The sequence below is a fragment of the Lagenorhynchus albirostris genome, chromosome 11 (assembly GCF_949774975.1).
Source record: "Lagenorhynchus albirostris chromosome 11, mLagAlb1.1, whole genome shotgun sequence".
Lineage (NCBI taxonomy): Eukaryota > Metazoa > Chordata > Mammalia > Artiodactyla > Delphinidae > Lagenorhynchus > Lagenorhynchus albirostris.
Genome location: NC_083105.1, coordinates 30,658,790 through 30,680,294, shown reverse-complemented (window position 1 = coordinate 30,680,294; position 21,505 = coordinate 30,658,790). Strand labels below are relative to the sequence as shown.

Below are 21,505 nucleotides of genomic sequence, written 5' to 3'. Positions count from 1 at the left end.
AGCCTGTGCTCTAGAGCCCGCGAGCCACAACTACTGAGCTTGTGAGCCACAAGTATTGAAGCCCACGTGCCTAGAGGCCGTGCTCCGCAACAAGAGAAGCCACCGCAGTGAGAAGCACGCGCACCACATCAAAGAGTAACTCCCCGCTCGCTGCAACTAGAGAAACCCGTGCACAGCAACGAAGACCCAACACAGACAAAAATAAAATAAAGTAAATAATAAATTAAAAAAAAAGAGACACTTCATCACACACACACACACACACACACACACACACAAGCAATTTCTTGTGGGTATCTAATAAAAGCCCAAGACAAATAATTTCGTCTTTCAGTTTTAAAATATGAAACTGAAGAACTGAACAAATATACAAAGTAAATTCCAGCTTGAGCAAGAGTGCTTTCAAGTCCAAACCACTATGCACTTAGTTTTTCTCTGTGTATTTAAAATAAATTTAGATTATTTTTGACATGCTACCTTTAAAAAAAAAAGGGGGGTAAAATGCACCTAAAACTTTCAAGGCTTAAAAATCAAACAGAGCAGCTGCTGTACTGTGTTTTTGTTTGAATTACTATATTTACCTGCATTTATTTAAAGGCCTTAGTATCTGCCTTAAACACCTAAGTTTTAGGAAGAAAGTTTTTGTTTTTTTAATATTAAAATGCATTGTATATAAATACCTTCCTGGTCAGCTGTCCAGATGAAAGTAGAAGTAAGAATCCTGCCAAATGCTCAAGAGCAGCAATGAGTGATCCCGTGTTTCTAAAATGAATGATCCTGTTTTGCTTACAGCCAAAGGAAAAGCCCTTAAATATTCCTTATCCCTTCAGCTTCTTCTCCCAGCTCTTCAGAAGTTCACACCAATGCACTGCTTACCATAATAAGTTTGGGATAGGGCAGGGTGGGAATCTTTGGGTTCACAGCTATTGGTTGAGGGTACTTTACCCATATCACCTTCCTTCTTCCATCTCCCTCACTCCTGTTAAAAGGCAGCTACCATGGTGGTGGTTCTGCTAAACCCCTATTTTAGCAGCAAAATACCAGGGGGACAAATTATGCAAATAAACATTGGTACACATAAATATTCTCCTTTCTGAAACACTTGGGGACACACTGTGTTTGAGAATTCAAAGTCTCTCATGCTTTAGAAAGATAATGCGGCACATACCTTCTATCACAAATTCTCCCAGATAGGGTTACCATCCCATAAAAACACATTAATATCTCTACAATGACTATGAATGTTCATATTAAGTGGGACAAATAACATCCTCATATCATTCAGAATATTTTTTGCAATCAAATGATTCTGCTGTAAATTTAGGAAAAAAAATGTCAGTTTTCAGATTTTTGGATTTGAGAATTGTGATTATGAACCTGTATTTTCCAAAAATGAAATAAATCAAATTAAATAAAATACTTAAATTTTCTATGGCACTGAAAGTACAAAGATTCATTCCAACACTAAAAAATTAGAAGGACTGGATTCAAAGATATAACAATCTACTTTCAATTATTAAACATTTATGTATTTTATGATGCCTATTTTATAGTAAACACTTCATCAGTATTATGGCTACAGTATAAAGAAAATAATAATGAAATGCTAAAATTTCCTAGCACTTTTAATAATCAAATATAAATTGAGAACTTCGGTGGGGTACAGATCTTTTTCTTCAATCAAAAAAGATTACAAAAAAAAAAGATTACATCTATTATACATGAAATGATTACTATTAAAAGTTACTCTTAAGACATTTTCAGTTGAGTGGAAGATTCTTAATCATATTCTTAATTTAAATACATATAACTGTTCTAAGCCTGTCTCCTATTTAAGAGGACTGCTGTAAGGTTTAGATGAGATGACAGACATTTATATATTTTACAGAGTACAAGGTAAATGTACGATATTATTATAACTGTTCAAAAGAAGTCACGTCATTTTCCAGCATCAAATAAAGGTATTATATAAACTAATTAGACTTATAAACCAATTTAGGCTTACATATTATCCCTCAAGCTACTCTTGAGGGACAGTGTTTAAAATCAACACTAATTTAGTAACAAACAAACAAACCAAACAAACAAAACCCAGCCAGTAAATTACATCTGAATATTTGAATTATGTTAAGTTCCTACCATTGCAAATCCAACATCAGCTTTCTTTAATGCTGGGCCATCATTTGTACCATCACCAGTTACAGCTACAACCTGGCGTTGTTCTGAGACAGTGCTGTCAATTATACCTGAAATAAAAGTAAGTATTTATGCTGTAAAAACAATCTGTTTAATTAATAAAGTGATTCTGCAGAATATGCTAGCTAGCCAGTTTTACAGACTCTAAGTTAAAAATAGGGGCTTCCCTGGTGGCACAGTGGTTGAGAGTCCGCCTGCCGATGCAGGCGACACGGGTTCGTGCCCCGGTCCGGGAAGATCCCACATGCCGCGGAGCGGCTGGGCCCGTGAGCCATGGCCGGTGAGCCTGCGCGTCCGGAGCCTGTGCTCCGCAACGGGAGAGGCCACAACAGTGAGAGGCCCGCGTACCGCAAAAAAAAAAAGAAAAAGTTAAAAATAAATAATTAAACACAGAGAAATGGAAACTGCTGGGATGTTGGGCAAGGAACAACTCCAGAAATTGTTGTATTAGGAGTTATATCCTGTTTTAATCACTGAAGATAAACACAATTCACCTAAGGTATCGAAAGGAAATGTATTTAGATTTTATTGGAGAAGATGATATCCACAATTCAATCTAATATTCAGCATCTATTACTATTTTAGGAAGCAGAACGCATTTCTCTATTAAGAAATTGCGGAGTAATTGTAAAATCTACTCACCTTTAACCAGTGTATGTTTGTCAGTAGGAGATGACCTTGCAAGCACTCGGAGCTTTGGCCAAATCTTGTCTATCCGCTCTTGCTCAATCTATAAATTTTTGTCAAAGTTAAAACGTGCCCAAGCCTAGTTTTCTAATTCCAAGTTAGCGACCTAGCATTTCTATCAGTGGTTCTTAAAGTGTGGTGGACAGACCAGCGGCATCAGCAACTCCTGAGAACTTGTTAGAAAAAGAAATTGCCGAGCGAGACCCAAGGCCTATCTTATAAGACACTCTGAGGTGGGGCCTAGTAATCAGCATTTTAAAAAGCTCTCTAGTCACTCTAATGCAGAACCGCTGTTATATATATCATTACAAGATCAAATTCTAACCATCTCCCCACTGCCTATGAAAATGGAAACTCCTCAGCGTTAAGTAGTGCAGGGTTTGGGGTCCCCTAAAATATGTTCCATGGCAAGTTTTCCAAACTCATCTCCCATTACTCACTTACACATATTGTACTTCTTGGGCCCAGACTGAAAAAATGAAGCACTCACTCCCTTTAGGACAAATTTCTTTATCACTTGTCCCCTTTATTTCCTAAAATGCTACTGTTTTGCTTCGTGGGGTGAGGGCTGCACTGATCCAGGTGCGATGCCTAACATGTAGTGCATGTTCAAGATGTATCTGTCCAATGAAATTCCTAATATACTAAAAACATATCAACTTAAACAATAAAAAATGCTTACCTCTCCTTTTTCATTTCGTATTCTTCTGTTGAAATCTTTACCTTCTAGGCATAGGAAATCTTCCCCAGGATGTAAAATACCACATTTGGTAGCAATAGCCCGAGCAGTATTAATATTATCACCAGTGACCATCCTCACAGTAATTCCAGCCCTCTGACATTTCTTTATTGCATCTGGCACCTGGTTAATGTAGGAAAAAATTCACATGATGAAAGAAAATTAGTATTTCCAGGGTGGGGAAAAATCCCACTGAACAAATACACACTGCCTTATAGTCCCACAAATGACAACTTTAATTACATCTCAAGATATTATTTCTTGAAGTAGTCCCAATAATCTCTTCTTTCCCCTTCCACTGCCACAGTCCTAGTTCAGGCTTCACTTTCAGTTATCATCTGACTTAAGTTGCTTACATTATTTATTTGCCAAAGGCTTTTTAAAGTGCCTTTTCCCCCTAGCAACCATGAGGCAATTCTTTCCTGGTTGGCTTTCCACCATTCTGGTTTTACTGCCCAGACCACACCAGAGTAAAATGTTGGTGTTCTTTGGGGTTAAGGGAGGCTCACTTGCTTTTCCCCATTCTTGATCTTTTAAGGGTTATCTTACCTATTCTGGAACCTCCAACTACTAGGTACATGCTAATCACTTTCAGACCTACGTATTTTCCCCAGCTCATTGTGAGAGCTGGATTCCTAGCTCCATCAGAAAAGTAGACATCAGAATTTGGGTGTCTAAAAGGGAAACGATGTTTTCTATCTAAGAGAAACCTAAAGATTATCTGATATCTTCAATCTCCTTACCCTACACATCCTTAAGGGCCAGTGAGTCCTGCGATTCTACCTCAAACCTTCCCTGTACCTGGTCTCCGGTGTTTGTTGCCTGAGCTACTGCAATAGCTTTTTTAAATTGGCATCCCTGTGTTTATGTTCATTTCCCCTTTAAAACATCTGATATACCCGACAATACAGTTCTTTTTTTAATACAGTTTCTCAAAAATGTATGATTCCTCAACTGTTATACTATAAACCACAAAGTTCTCAGTATAACAGAGTGTCACACTTGAGCTTCAGAATAGCTCCCTAGGAGATAAAAAACAAGGATTTACTATATAGCACAGGGAACTATATTCAATATCTTGTAATAACCTATAATGGAAAAGAATTAAAAAAAAGAAAAATATATGTATAACTGAATCACATTGTTGTACACCTGAAACTAACACAATATTGTAAATTGACTATACTTCAATTAAAAAAATACAACATGACCAAATATTGCACTATTGAGCACCCTTACGCTTAAAAAAAAATTCATTGTTTAGGTGAAATGCAAATTTAATTGGGTGTCCTGTATTTTATCTGGAAACCCTACTCTCGATCTAACTACCAGTTCACAGGAAATAGAAGGAATGCAATTGGCAAAATCTATTATAGAATGCAGAATACTCTCCAGGACACATGTCCTTCTACAAATAATTTCCAAAGAAACAATAGTTTACTTGCTAATTGAAAGAAAAAAACAATTTGTTCTTTGACAGAGAAATTGCAAGAATGGAAAAGGGAGGAAACCTATAGATCCTTCAAATTAAAAGAGACTTGAGAGTCATGGCAATAAATTTAATGTGTGGATTTTGGATCCCGATTTGAATAAACATTTGTGACACAATTTAGGAAATTTTAAAAATAATGAATATTTAGGAATTATTGTTGTAAGTTTTAAGTATCATGGTTGTGTTTCACAAAAGAATTAAAAAAAAAAGAGTAGTTTCCTAGATTTATCTAAATTTTTTTTCTACTATACACAGCTTGATAGACGAATAATCAATATATTATTTTTGTGCCTCTGCTTCTGTAATTCTCTTTGCCTAGAAAATCCTTTCCTGTTCTTCTCTAACCAGAAAATCCATGTCGGTCCTACTAGAACAGAGGTCGCAAATGCAAATACAGGGCCGTGCAGGTAACAGAAATGAGGAAAAAACACTGAAAGTGACAAATCCAAGACAATCCTAATAGAAGAGCACTCAGCTCTAGTCTGTTTTTTTTTTTATCACAGTGGAAATGTTGACAGAATCTATCACTTCAAGAGAAAGCAGAAACCCAGATTTGTGTGTACTCTCTCAAACCTGATGTTTTAAAAACACACACACACACACACACACACACACACACACACACACAGAGTCCACAGATAACTTGATTGAAGGCTAACTTTGGCCTACACGCTGTTTGTGACTTCTATTGTAAACCGTGTAAATGTAACATCTCTGGGAGCTTTCATGGCCTACCTAGACAGAACTGTGCTTTCATATTATACATCCCTCTATTGTTTAAAAAAATCAATATTTGATTTTGAAAACGCTGGTCTGCTGTATAAATGTATTTCTCACTTCTCATTTGAGATAGAAAGTAACCCAGATTTGTCCATCTTAGCACTCACTGGGTGGTACCCTGACATCATTTGGAATAGGAAACAATGACTAAGAGGCAGAAACTGGTCTTGGTTAAAGCTATGTGGCAAATAATATTTAAGAAAGTAAACTAAATTTATTAATAGTCCACTAACCACCAAATACTTCCACTTAAAATTTACAAACTACCTCCACTTTTACAGATAAACTGAAGAGAAGCCAAGCATCTTGTTTAACTATCTATGCATATACAATAAAGCTGGATTTATTCTAGATATCTAATTAATCAAGATTCTCTACATCAGAACTGTACAATCCAGAAGACCCACTTGGGTCCTATTAGATTGTCTCATTTTAGTATGAAAGCACGCATCTCATTTTGTGATACTGAAGAAATTAATTGCCACTTACATGTTTTAAAAAAGATAAAACTGTCCATCAACCTCAATGCTAAGAACACAAAATGAGCAATACATTTTCCAAAGGACAAAAGTTGAAAACATCCTGATTTAGTATTATATTTAGATAAGATTTAAGCCATAAATCAATGTATAAAACTTCGAATGGTTTTCCTTTGACCAAAGGTTGGCAAACATGATCCACCTGGACGTTTCATAAGCATTTGAAACTCCAGAATCCCAAACTTGATCTCTAAATAGGCAGCTTCATCTGACTCTCTTATTACATTGGTAATACCATCTACCAGCCACTCAGTTATGCAAGTTGGAGACTAATTCCCCACTCCTCCAGAAAAGATCTAATTGTAGAGATATCTCAGTCCTATGCTTACTGCTCTAGCTACACACTTTCCTCAAGAGATCTCCTTTAGCTTCATATGTGAATTCTCCAGCCTACTTCACTTTCAGGCTTCTAGGTTCAAGTGCCTGCTTGACATATAATTGGACGTTTCAGAGATCACAACAATGTTAAAAGGAGTATATCCAAACCCAACATATTCATTCCTATTGGTTCTACCTCTATTTACTTTAAAATCATACCTTTCTTTCCATCTTCCCTGCCACAATTGTAGTTCTAAGCCATGGTCATCTCTTGCCTGGGATCACTGCAATAATCTCATTGGGTTCCCTGCTTCTACTCCTCTTTTTAATTCATTTCTTACATAGTACCCCAAATACTATTTTAACAACATGAATCATGTCACTTCCCAGCCTGAATTTCTTCAACGACTTCCCAGTGAATTTCAGAATAAAATTCAGAGCCCTTATTGCCTAGTTAGGCCAAAGATAATCTCGTCTGCTTCTTCTTGTCCAAACTTACAGCCACGCTGGCCTCCTTTCCACCTCTGAAAATCTAAATACTTTCTCACCTCAAGGATCCTGTATTTTTTGTGCCATTTTTCTGGAATACTGTTCTTGCAGCTATTTACATGGCTGGCTCACTTTTAGCCATCAGAACTCAACTCAAATGTTATATCTTCAGAGATCCTTAATGTGGTCTCTGTTATCTTTATTTTACCACCCTGTGCATATCCTTTATAGCCCTTATCACACTTGTAATAGTCATATCTGATGCTCCCCTGCTACCCCACGCCAATTAGAATATAAGGCCTATGAGGGCAGGGACCAAGTCTTATTCCTCACAGGATGTGTCTTCACTTGGCATACTGCCTATGTACTTATCACTTTAAATGTTTATCTGTTGTGTTACCTCTCTAGAGTATAAGTTTCATAATTATTTTGTTTAGTGCAGTATTTCCAGTTCCTAGAAGAGTGCCTGGCACTACACACTGGATGTTGAATCAATTAGTTGATGATAGCCACTGAACAAAAGCTATTTTTGCCTTTGTGCTTTTATTCATGTTGCTTCTTTGCTCACAAGGTGCTTACCGCTCACTCTCTCTCTCGGTCTAGCCAATACCTCTTCAACCTTTGAGACTCAAATCAGGTAATTAACCTCTAAGAAGTCTTACTTGACCCCTCTCATGGTTAACATAACACAGTGTGGTCTTTTAATCACATGTATTTTATACAGAGCTGGGTTTGAACACACTAGCTCTAATGTCTAGAGCTAACCTCTATACATCTCAATTTTTTTTCAACTTTCAAATAAGTAATAATACTTATAACTCAGAGGTGACTATTAAATGAAATAATACATGTAAAGCACTTGGCATAATATGTGGCACACAGTAAGAATGCAATAAAAAGATATAATTACTTTAGAAGGTTGGGGGCTCATGTTCTGTGCTCATATAACATGCTCTGCATATGTATCTAACTATGTACTAACATCCTGGTTATAATTATGTGTTTGTCCATCCCTGCCCAGGACAGTGACTTCTTTGAGGCCAGGAACCAGATCTCAAAAATCTTTATGTCTCCAGTATCTTAGCATAGCTGCTGGTACACAGCAGTTGCTCAATAAACTTAAAAAAAAAAAAAAAGATTTAAAGAAGAAAAGCAAAGTCTAGAGCTGCAGACTGTCCAGTATGGTAGCAAGATGTTTAAATATAAATTGAAAAAAAATATTTTTTAATTCAGTTTTTCAGTTGCACTAGCTGCACCTTAAAATCTCAGTAGTCACATGTGGCTAGTAGCTATGATATGGAACAACACGGAACAATTCTATGGTTGCAGAAAGCCCTATTGGACAGTGCTGGACTACAGACCATGAAAACAAATAACTTAATGGCATTTACTATGTAATTTAATATAAATATCAATTGAAAAAACCTACCCAGTTCAAGGCACTGGTTATGCTATAAACATACAGGATCCCAAAGAGAAGTTATCTAATTAAAAACCATAAACAGGTAGCACATGCATCACAAGCACTATTATTTCACTTATCTTGGATTCACATAGGAGAGAAATAAAATCACAAACACTAAGAAGTTTACTAGAAAACTGGTTACAGTTAGTGCCTTCTGCACATGCAGAACACAGAATGTTTCACCACCTCAGGTCTCACAGGATCTTCAATCCCCACAACAGCAATGCATGTAAGGCCGGTGACAATATCATTTTCATTATCCCATTCTGGTTCTGGTTCTCCTGCTGGGAAATCTCTGAATGCAAGACATATGGTTCTCAAGCCTTCTGATGCCATCGGTTCAATCACAGTTTTTACAATATCATCACGGTCCCTTGGTCTGAATACTTTTGCCTCACCATTAGCACTCAAGATTTTGAAACACCTATAAGGAAACGTTGAATCCAAACATCAATAATTAACAAAAATAATGGTTAATGCCATTTAAGTGAACTGGAAGGGCTAGAATCATGGAATCTGATTATCTGGAATTCAGAGAATTACCTATGTTGTGTTTTTACAGACTTAAATCATATTCACTTTTCACCCTCCCCTTTACAAAATACAGTTCTCTTTTTATGGTTCTCACTTGACCATTCTCCATTCAAGTTACTTTAGACACTTCTCTTTTGGAAATGCAGGGCTTCTAAATTTTCACAAAAAAACCCTAGTGGCAGAGAAGAATAAACTATATGCCTGTCCATTTTGGTGCAGAATTAGACATTAACTTTAATTAACACAAAATTTCCAGATACTTCCTTCTTTTAAAGTAAAAAGCCACGTTCAATCAACCCTTACCTGAGATGCTGTTTCATCACCTATATTGCTTTAACCATGAAAGAAAAAAAATAACTTACTGTTAAAATAAGCACTCTATTAGAATGAGAGAGATAAAGCCAAAATAGTTTTAGTTTCAGTGAAACTAACTACCACTCTTTAACTGTGTAGTAAATAAAAGTTACACTGTATACTTCCCTATTTAAAGTTTATTTTTTGCTTCTTTATGTTCCTCTCCCTTGGTGATGCCACTGCCTCCTGCTTCTAGGCAGGTGATTCCCAAATCCCCATCTTCTGTTTTGATCGTTTTCCAAAGCCTTCCACTCTGACAGTCTACTCAGATGTTGTACCGTACCTCAAATTTACTGCATACAAGACTAAAGGCTGTCTCCTCACTGCCCATCGAACGGACATCAACATTATTCCCAATAATTTCAATGTTAAGTCTAAACTCTCACCTGAATACTTCCTTTCTCCTCATCACCTATATAGTATTAGCTCCTAAGTCCTATGTATTTGTCCTCTGACCAGTCTTCCGAATGTTTCCTCTCCTTTCTATTCCCCCTGCTACTCTACTGCCTTCTTCTGGCTCTTACTTCAAGCCAGAGCTACTGTAATAGGCTTTTAAATGATATTGGTCTCCAGTCCATCCTTCCCTCCAACCCCAACCCACCTTATTCCCTGATGCAAGAATTATCCTCAGTCCCACAGCTATGCTCATTCTGCTACCTGATGAAAAAAATTCTTCAGCTGCATTATCTGGCCTACTTAACTGTTTTAACTACTCAGGCTAACATTTAAGAGACTCCACAACAAAAAGAGTGGAAAGAGTTATTGTATACTTAATATACTCCATGCTGGATGTTTTACAGGCATTATTTTATCTCAGTGTCTTAGAATTGGTGGTCATCATCCTCTTTTTCAGTGAAGGAAAATGGAAGCCAAAGGAAGAATCTTCCCAGCATCCCAAAACTACTTAGTTGCAGAAGAGCCAAAGCCTGATTTGGTTTTGATTGAAAAATCTCCCCCATACCACCTACCTGCTTCCCAGCAAGCCACGATGCAAGATTTCTAACATTTCACAGAAGTCAGATAACCAAGCATATGTAAAGGGAAGAAAGATGTCCTGTGTGCCACAAAAGCCCATCACCACTCAGCTGCACTGTATGACTATTAGCTATTCCCCCAATATGGTCTGCATATTCCCACTTCCTTCCCTCCAATGTGGCTTCCTTCAACTTGATCTTACTTCATACCGAAACCTATCTTAAATGCTACACCCTTCATAGTATGACCTCTCGTCTTAAAACTTTGTGTACATCTGTCATATTCTGCATTTTCATGTATTTTCTCTTAAACCTGTTAGATTATGATCTGACAAGTGTTCATTAAGATAACACTGGATTATAATCCACATATAAGCTAATTAAAATTGGAAATATTTTAAATATTGCAATTTCAAGTGAGTTCTAATTTTCCAAAAATGCTCTTAATTTAAAAAAAAAGTTTTCTGCTTCTCTACTGGAATTAAAAAAAAATCAAAATAATTTCAACACCTGTAATAAAAAATAAGCATTAGGGAAATTATACATAAACATGTGATGTCAAAATTGAGGTGACTGGTGTGTATAAGGACAGTACAAAAGAAAAGATTACCATTCAAAATGACAGCAGATATTTAAATACGACGCTGCAGCAGCATAAATATGATAAAACCTCACTCTGATATAAAAGGATTCTCAAGATCTAGTTTTAATGCTTTGCTGTTCTAAAAACTAATATATAATTCATTCATCACTATCTACAATGCAGTGTTGAAGACAAACTGCAGTTTTTCTTCCCAGAAGGCTTTTATTTTTCATGATCCTATATAACAATGGAGTCAACACGTTTAAGAACAAATATCAATGTTCACTTCATTAAACCTACCAGATTGAATGTAATGGGCTTATTTTCCCTGTAACAAAATACTAAGAAATAAAAGAAGCTGGAGTATGAAAATGACAGAATACCCTGGGCAAAAGAGCAATACCATTAAAATATACTAAAAAAACTCCGAGGTCCTAGCAAATGCCTGATATTCACAAAAAGAAAATAGCAACAATATTAACATAGTAGGTATTTCATAAAGCAACTATAGTTAGCAATTATTCATCTAAGCATTTTACTCTTACTTTTTCAGAATTATCTCAGATGCACCCTTGCTGAATATTCGATAACTTCCATCTGAATTTTTCAGGACAGTACTCATGGACTTTCTAACAGAATTGAAGGTGTAGACTTTGTACAGTGCTTCTTCTGGTATTTCATTTCTAACATCCTGATAATCCCGTTTTAAATCCAAAAGAAGTCCCAACAAGGCACATTCAGTTTTATTACCAACATGACGCGGTAATCCACCCTCTTTCTCTGGTGGCTATAAGAAAAAAAGGTTTAGAAGCTAGTATCATCTTGTTTCTCTACGACAGTTTAATTTATAATGTAAAACAGAACGAGACATTCTAAAACAAAATTATACAGAAATTATATAGAAAACTTCTATTAGTTTTAGCATTTCAAAGAGGGACATAGAAAAAGTAAGGTAGAAGGAAGCTCTGGAGCAAAGATGACATGGATTCCAATCTCAGCCCTGCAAGTTACTAGCTATGTGAACTTTTGGCAAATTACCCAACTGCTGTGGTCCCTGGCTTCAGCATCTGGAAAATAGGAGCTCTTATGACCCAAGAATTAAATAAGAAATGTAACTTTTAAAGTTGGTCCCTGACACATATGGGACTTAAGAAATTTTAATTCTTTTCCTTTTCTCTTGTTTTCACTGAATGTTTACATTAAATAATTCAAAATTAAATCTACTTTACCGATTTTTATGGCTTAAAATAAAAGTATAAGCATTAAAATGAAGCACTGTTGACTTAAATATATATAAAAACTTATTTCCTTCATAGTATCTTCACAAATACCTTCTTATGTAATCATCACAACAGTATTAAGGGCAGATGTAACCATCTTTACTTAACAATTGAAGAAAGCAGAAACTAACACACCACTGTAAAGCAATTATACTCCAATAGAGATGTTAAAAAAAACAATTGAAGAAAGTAAAGCTCAGACTTTCAGCTAAGGCAAAGCTACATCTAGAATCAAGATCTCATAACTTTCCAGTCCAATAATCCAATTCATGAAATACTAATTTTGTTTATGGTCTTCACCCACAAATCACCAGAACACATATCAGCCAAACAATTTCATACTTTATGTTACAAACAAGACTTTTAAAACTTGCGAAGTTAAAAATATTTTATTCTAAGGTAGTACAAGTCTAGAATTACTTTATTCAGTTAGTCCCAAAAGGTTTAAGGATCACCTTATAGGTAGGATCTACTGAGAAACCAAACAGAGCATATAGCAAGCATATGTAAAACATATTATTTTAAGTTGAAATCTAGTTTCAAAATCTTCTCTAGTAAATTGAGTTAACTTTCTATAGGAAGATAGACTAGTCTTTCACAAAATGAGCAAAGTAAAAATTTAAAATTAAGGACTTATTCTGGTTGTTAGGCTCAAGAGTTTCTAAACGCAGGAAATTCAAAATACAGGAGAAGAAAAATACAAATAAACAGAATGTATATGTTGATCAACAGATCTTACTAGTAACACAAATTGTATCAAAAGAAAAATTAAATACAGTATATGGATATATGCCTTTTAAAAACAACACAATTCACCTCTTCAATTTATAAATAGTAATGATAGAGCTTAAAAGCTACATACAGTCAAATCACAAATTGAAAAATTAATTTTCATATACAAATTAATTAAATTTATTATTAAAATAATTAATAAAATATTATTAAAGAAAGCTTACCAATATTTTTGATGTATAAGCACAATTCACAGAAAGTCCTGTTACAAGGTAGGACAAAATATTTGGTGGAATAGCTTCTGGTTCAGGAATCTTTTTATAATGCTTTTCATTTATGTAAGCTTGAACAACTGTCATTCTGTTCATTGTCAATGTTCCTGTTTTATCTGAACAAATAGCTGTAGCATTTCCCATGGTTTCACAAGCATCCAGATGCCTTACTAAATTATTATCTTTCATCATTTTCTACAGTGACCAAAAAAAAGTAGTTAAGCTACATATAAAACCAATGACCTCATTATATTAAAATGATTATAAACTGCTTTAAAATCAGAACTAAAACTCCCAACTTTACATGGATACACAGTATAAAGCACCGATTTAATACTGGAAGAATTTAGTATATTTCACCTATTCAAATAAGCTAAACAGAGTACCAGCTTTCCGTGGTTTCAATCATTTCCCCACTACATAACATAATCTAGTAAACGAATACAGATACCTGCACCCATATGCAAATCATGTTGACTATATGCCTCCAACACTTCTGTGAAGTGTCCTCAAATTACAAGAGCTATAATAATTTGTACTCTAAGTACAGAGGTACTTACAGCCATGTAAGAGTATATAACACGTAAGGATTAAGTCTCCTTATTAAGTGGAAAACAAAACATTCTAGTATCAGTCACCAAGAAAAAAGTAGCTTATCAGTTAAATATAGAGTTTGTGGGCATGTAGCTGCCTGACTTCTTTTTTTTTCTTTTGACTCTGATAGACTGAGGTAACATAACAAAACCAGAAAGGATCATTTTTATCTTTTCCATATGTTGGTACACTTGGTCTTCTCATCCTCACGATCACCCCTTCCTCTTATTTACAAGAAAAAGATAGTTTCTAAAAAAACCAAGAGTTTCACTGTAGCTCCAAAAAGCATTTAGGTTAAAATGCTTGATAACTGATTCTTAAAACATACCTGGAATGGGTTAAAACCTGTAAAGAGTTATTTTACAAAGTATGTTCTGTGACTATTAATATTGCAAGATACTGCAAGAAACTGATTCTTTGAAGAAATAAATATGGGGAAGGAAGATTACTGTGATTTACATTAATACTGAACATTAAAATAAGGAAGTTCGGCAGTAAAGAAAATGTGTTCAGTTTTGCCAAACACTAACAGAGGAGCCATAAGGACCACACCTCAATGAAAAGAAAAGTGACTGATAACATTTGGGCTAAAATAAACATTTAATAAAAACTTAAAGAAAAATGCTCTTATTTATTTTCTATGAAAGGACTGCAAATCAATCCTGCCTATATCTTTTTGATCAATTGAAAAATTAATATCATTAATTTCTATTCAAAGTGAACTAACAACTGTATTGATAAAATGACTGATTTTACCCATGTGTCTAAAACTTATATTTACCCCAATTATTTCTAATTATTTTAAAACATCAAATAGATGATTACACTGTATTTCATTACTACTTTGACACATTTACCATTTTACTTTTGAAATGAAAGATGTGAAATGCCTGAAAATAAACTCAAACAGTAAGCAAAAAATATTCTTATCATGACACATCTGTTGAAAATTCTTGGGAACACTGAATATAAGAGTGCTGGAGCAGAAACTATGACCAATTACTTTGTGTTGCTCTCTGTCAGCAATACTACTTAAGGAGAAATATTAATTAATATTAGAAAATTGATAAGAGCAGCATTCTTTCATCAGGTATAATTCTACATGTGAAGCCACCTTTTCCATATAAGATATAAAATTGATTAAAAAGTAGATTAATAATCTTCAAACAGAATATTCCTTTAGGTAACCAGCAGCTAGCAGAGCCACTGAAGCTCATTTTTTCGGCATTCTACCAAGAACAAGGAGGAGTTAGCTACTGCAAATGGAGTGGTCAGAGAAGGTGACATGTGAAGAGACCTGAGTAAAGTTAGACAGCTGATGATTCAAAGGAAGGAACACACGGGTCCTGAAGTGAGAACAGGGTTGGGGTATTTGAGAAACAGCAGGAAGGCTGGTGAGGCTGGACCAGAGGGGGAGAGAGAGGTGGGAGATGAACACTAGAGGAAAGCAAAGGCCAGATGGGGCAGGGCCCTGAAGGCCATAGCAAGAAGCCTTGGATTTCATTCTGACAAGAAGCCACTGGCAGGTTTTACAAAAGGAAACAAGATGATCTGAATTATTTTTTAGAAACATGAGTCTACCATGTGAAGGCAGGACCGTGGGGTCAGGAGGGTCCAAGTGTAGAAACAAGGAGGCCTTAGACGGTTGGATTCAAGTAAACCTCTCTGCTCTTGTACCACAGGCAAATGACAAACATGCTTACTTCAATGTTATAGATTGGAAACAGGAGGGGACAGGACAACATAACTATCATATGAGGAAATTTAAGCTAGAACCTTCCCCAGCAGCGTTATGCTTAGCTTTGTGTCAAGTCTGCCATCCCAGGAATGTATAGGTCTCGATGCAGAGATCTTCAACTGGGGGGGAGGAGAAGGGAATCAATGACAGCGCTAAAGAAAACAGTGTAAATTTATGGAAATCCCCCTAGTTCCAGAGCCCAAGAGAAAAGAGCAACCAGTTGTACATTTTCTACACCAGCTGAGACTTTCTTTTCTACTTACCTTGACTGAATAAGCCAGTGAGATAGTGACTGCGAGTGGAAGACCTTCTGGCACGGCTACCACTAAAACCGTAACTCCAATAATGAAGAACTTCACAAAATACTGTATGTAAATCGGTGTGCACTCAGCAAGCCACGGTCTCTTCTGAACCCAGAATGTATCAATTACAAAATATAATACGAGAATGATAACTGTGATGGCAGACATCAACAAACCTACATAAAAAGAAGGAAAATGTAATTATTAAATATTCTAGACACGATTCATTGTCAGTTACATATTAGCCACTGGAAGAATTACAACTACTTTGGTGATATTTATTTTAATTTCGCTGAGAAACTGTTACATCCCTTTTTGTGCTTAACTCATCACTTGACATTATCAGATTTAATTTCTGTTTCCAAGTATAGTCCCGAAACCCAGGAGAAGTGGGAAAAAAGTGTTTATGATTCTTTTCTAGACTTAATTGTATCTTCAGTCTTCTACTAAAGCCGAGACAAAATAATAAGCAATGACAAGGAAATACCAAAAGCTTAGTATAAGCTCGTGTTCTACACATTGGCAAGCTGCTTTCATGACAAAAGAGAAGTTGATAAGAACCTGACCAATGGGGAGACCTGGAATTAAATACCGAATCCCATGTTCTTTATGAAAAAAACACAAATTACCAAAATTACTTAATTTTTTTCATCTATCCTTACTGCTTTATTAACTTAGCAAACCAACAGTTAATCATATATTACAAATCATTTACACCTTTCTGTTTTGTGGGATATTTAGCCCCTTATAAATGAGTATTACAAAATAAGGCATGTCCACCTATCTGGGTCTAAAAATCCAATTCAATGTCTACTAAAATACCATCACCATCTTAAATCCACCCTTCTCCCCAACACTGTATGAGTCAGTATTACCATTTGGCTACATACTATCAAAAGCAAATATTTGCTATTAGATAATAAGCTTTTTGAGGACGGAAACAAAAATTAACTTCTTCCAGCATAGTCCTAGGAAGCATCAGAATGATGCAATGTAAGTGACTTTAATAGTGTAGTCTGATTTAGCCCACACGTGTTCTTTCATAAATATACTATTGAAGGGCATGCTATGTTTTTAGCTAAAGCTCTGTTTTATTTCCTCTGAAGAGGAGTTCTGTTAACAGGTGTTTTCTAGTGATGGTTGTAATTTATAACTTCAGCCTCACCAGGATGATCCATTCTAACTCTAACTAATCCATTCAATTTAAGTTAACTATAACTTTTAGAAAAACACACACCTAATTTTTTTTTTCATTGTCAGAACAAAGATAAGAAAATGTGTGGTGAAATTTCTTTTTATTAAAATATAGCTGGGTAATCTTTACGGAGTAACCCCTCTGCTAAGCCCTTTCTCTATTGCCCCCAGAAATTCAGAGAGGAGCGTGCGGGCTTGTGAATTGGGCAGCCTTAGGTGCTAATCCTAACCTGACCACTTATTTATTAGCTAGTTGACAGAGGACACTCCCTCTACATAAAATGAGGATAACAGTTCCCAAGCTGCAAAATATTATGAGGATCCACAGTAACTCAAAGGCCTAGTACATTGTAGATAAAACTGAAAATATTTTTATCTCCTCTTCCACTCACAAAGCAATGATTTCCAGTCTTAAGTGTGTCAAAGATGATTTTTAAATAGAAAGGCAGCATATTTTAAAACAAAACATCTTATTTTCTCGTATATATCATACCTGCTTTGCCAATCTGAACAGCCAGCTTTGTTAGTTTCCCTTGTAAAACAGATTTTTCCTTTTTTGGCAAATTTGCTTTCTTTTTGTCTTTTTCATCACCATCTCCACCTTCTTCACTCTTCAAAGGCTGCATTTCCATGGCTGCACCATCCTGGGCTTTTGCTACATTGAAGAGCAAATATAACTTCACTACATTTTAAAGGCACACGTAACTGTTAACATTTTCAAGCAATTTTGGGGAAAAAAATCAATTTCTTATAGAAACACAAAAATTTAAACATTTAGCTTCCTGTGTATGTCTGTGCCTACCCAGAGAAAATAAGACAATTAGTGACACTAGGTTTTGAAACTCTGTACCAGATTTGAAAATGTTGAGCTAGGAAATAGGGATGAGGCATAAGAAGAAATACAGGGTCCTAAAAGAGCTAAATACCAAATCATTTTTCTTCCTGTGTGTTGTGTTAGATAATGAGACTCATTCCAAACACCATAAATCCCTCCCTCATAAGTTATGACCATAATGTAGAACGTTATGTAGGACCACACATATAGAGAAATGCACATATGCTTACAGACTATTAAACAGCTGCAAAAAAACATTTACATTTTATATTTTGTTTCTTATGCATTTTTGCTAGCAATCATATTGTAACCAATGATAAATACTGAAATGCTTAAGTTTAAAGTTACCTACATCTGGACCTTTCTAAGCTTACTACCACAGGTCATAATTAAAGTCTTATTAACATTGTAAAGGCAGCATGAGTCAGGCACTGACAAAAGAGACATTCACCCAAGTAATACAGATTGTTAATCTTCCGTATACATCCTACTTTTGGATGAATACAGTACACAAGAGATGTATTTGTGGATATAATGAGAACAAGCTAAGTGTACTTTTATCCTCCTGAATTTACCTTTGTTGCGATTCTCAATAGCTCCGTCTTGTTTCTTATCTGTAGGAACAAAATGGGAATGAAAGCTTTCCAAAAGAAATGAATACAGCCATGTTAAATTATGCAAAGGTAGCTCACATTTCTATAACAGAACTGTTACACAATGGTGTGTGTGTGTGTGTGTGTGTGTGTGTGTGTGTGTGTGTGTGTGTGTGTGTGTGTGTACAGATTAGAAAGCATTTGGCCCATAATGACCTTCTGGCTCTATCACTCCCTAGGTCTTAACCATGGGGGGACACTCTAAAATAATTTGGGGCATCTATGCTTGGTTGATTTCTCCATAAGACTTTACTCTTTTTTATGCTGCAATACACCCAAATATGGTACAAGAGGTTTTCAAACTAAATACAGATATAAGCCTAAGAATGTGGAAAAGGGAAGGGGTAGAGGGAGGAAGGAATGTCATAGGAAGACAACAGGCACACAGGAGAACTCTGATGGGAATGAGAACCAAATTGGTATGTATAAAAGATAGGGGAGGCAAGCAAGTAAAACTAGAATATGAAGGTACAAAATAAGACAGTAAAACTACTAGTTAAGGTAATCCCCCAATTCACTTAGATTTGGAGGAAAACAGAAAGATGAGAATGTCTAATGTAAAAAGTAATCAAGGAGGGAATGGGTCTATTGTTTGGAGTAGGGAGTATAATATTAAAAATGACGAAGAGGAAAGAGAACCACTCAGCCTATTCTTCTTTCAACTTCTCTATCAAGGAGACCTACCTTCAAACTGGAAAACGTGGAACAAATATGGTCAAAGAGGAACAGATGCTCAAGACAGGTGAGGAGACAGAATACCTAGGTACTCTGAATGAGCTCAATTTTGGAAAGAGACCAAACATTCACATTCCAGATTATGAAGGCAACTGAGACAGATTACCCGGGATTATATTAATATATAATATCAATTTATTCAGGGGAATGGTAAAAGAGATGGAAGTCCACAGATGGAAAAACAGTGTCTCCATTCCACACACACACACACACACACACACACACACACACACACACACACACACTCACTCTCACTCTCTCTCTCTCTCTCACCAAGAATCAAAAACAGCAGTCAGTTAGATGTTAATTCCTGGGAATACTCTTGACTGGATTAATAAAAATAGGTATATAAGATCTTAGGAAAAAAAGGTGCTTGTTGGAAAAGAAACTGTAGGGTCAACAGGAACAAGGTCATGATGTGAACTTCCCTTTCTATTTTTAATAGGGTCTGTTGACTTTAGTCTCCTGTAAATTAGGATGCAACACAATATATGGTGAAGAGCACACACTTTTGAGTCAGACAAGTGGGTCTGATCTGCCACTAATTAGATCTTCGACTTGGAGCAAGTTATGCAACCTCCATAAGCCTCAGTTTACTTGTCAGCAAAAAGATAGTCTTTTCTGTATGGTTGTAAGGATTATTGAGATAACGCATATAAAGCGGTCCAGAAATGGTATCAGCACTACGCACTGGACCCTTAGGGCAGCACGTGGAGGGCTGCTGCGAGGAGTGGGACAGGAAAAACCTACAGCGTGGGGCCTGCCTCCCCTGCTGGCAGCCAGAACCCTTCAAACATAGTTCTCTTTGAAATCAAGATTTCACAGCTCAAGACAAAACCCAAAAACCGAACCAAAACACCTAAATATTAAAAACACTGCTGTAGATATAGCAAGCCAAGATTTTAGTAAGGCATTTATTTTATAAGATCTCAAAATACTTACATGTGTGAGAGAAATATGGACTTACTAGCCCAAGTAAAATTAAATGAATCTAAGCGGTTAAACCACAGTAAAGTGCTATTGCCCTAAAGGGAAAAACTCTGGAGTAAAGGGTGAGGAGGGCTTTTTTAAAAAGGGGACATACTCCGCAACTAAGTGATCCTGAGCTATTTCCCCATGTATAACAGCTTCTTATAAGATCCTTGTGGATAAACTATGGTTATCAAGTTTGCTGATAACAGATCCCCCTTGGAGGGACAGCAGATACAATGGATCAAGACTAAAATTTTAAAACCTTGATATCGAATGATGGGCTGAATATAACAACGCAAACACATGAGGTGTCAAAGTGAAGCATTGATCTTATGTCTAAAAACCAAGTACATAAGTACAGACTGGGAAATGTTGAGTAGTAGAAAACTTGAAAAAGATGAAAAGCTCAATGAGGCCAAAAAGTGATATGGTTGACAAGGAAAGCTCCTACTGAAGTAGCAAAAAAATAAGCAAAGGAAGTGGGAGTTTAATTCATTTTGCTGGTCAAATGACAGGGAGATTTTAAAGTATTCAAGGAGATGCTGAATACATCTGGCTACGGTAAAGCAGGATTGATATCTTCTTTCATAAAGCCCTCCTCGGACTACTAAGTCTTAAAAAAAAAAATTCCCCCTCCATCAACTCTACCTCTTGAAAGTACTATGTTGGGTAACTAATTTTGTAGAACTCTTCATTTCAAAATCTGATGAAACAGGTATTTTTTGGATGAGTTCTTACAATCTAGCTGCCGTATTTCCAAATACCAATTCTTATAGCATATTGCTATCCTTACTTTTCTTTTCCTTTTTCTTCTCATCTTTCTTCTCTTCCTCTTCACCTCCAGCTCCAAGTAAGGTAAAGATAATTCCAGTTTGAGAATTTATACCCACAGCAGTAACTACCATTCTTCCAGAGCCTTCCATTACATGAGTACCTACAACAACAGAAAATGTGTTTTTAAAATTCAACAACACATTAAAATAAAACCAAGATTCTTGTGCTTAAGGTTTTAAGTCTGTAATAAGTCATCTGAGTTCAAAGCTCACTC

The 21,505-nt window shown here is 35.9% G+C and overlaps 1 protein-coding gene across 4 annotated transcripts in view; it reads right to left on the bottom strand.

Annotated features, from left to right (window-relative positions):
- Positions 1 to 21,505, bottom strand: part of ATP2B1 (ATPase plasma membrane Ca2+ transporting 1) — a 132,018-nt gene that overhangs the window by 22,739 nt on the left and 87,774 nt on the right. For all 4 annotated transcript variants that reach the window (XM_060164965.1, XM_060164967.1, XM_060164968.1 and 1 more), the window contains exons 6-15: positions 21,251 to 21,391; positions 18,673 to 18,711; positions 17,756 to 17,917; positions 16,030 to 16,244; positions 13,387 to 13,629; positions 11,696 to 11,937; positions 8,892 to 9,129; positions 3,566 to 3,745; positions 2,839 to 2,926; positions 2,140 to 2,246 (exon numbers count right to left, since the gene is read on the bottom strand). In XM_060164965.1, the coding sequence (XP_060020948.1) occupies positions 2,140 to 2,246; positions 2,839 to 2,926; positions 3,566 to 3,745; positions 8,892 to 9,129; positions 11,696 to 11,937; positions 13,387 to 13,629; positions 16,030 to 16,244; positions 17,756 to 17,917; positions 18,673 to 18,711; positions 21,251 to 21,391 (1,655 nt within the window). The remainder of the gene's footprint in view (positions 1 to 2,139; positions 2,247 to 2,838; positions 2,927 to 3,565; positions 3,746 to 8,891; positions 9,130 to 11,695; positions 11,938 to 13,386; positions 13,630 to 16,029; positions 16,245 to 17,755; positions 17,918 to 18,672; positions 18,712 to 21,250; positions 21,392 to 21,505) is intronic.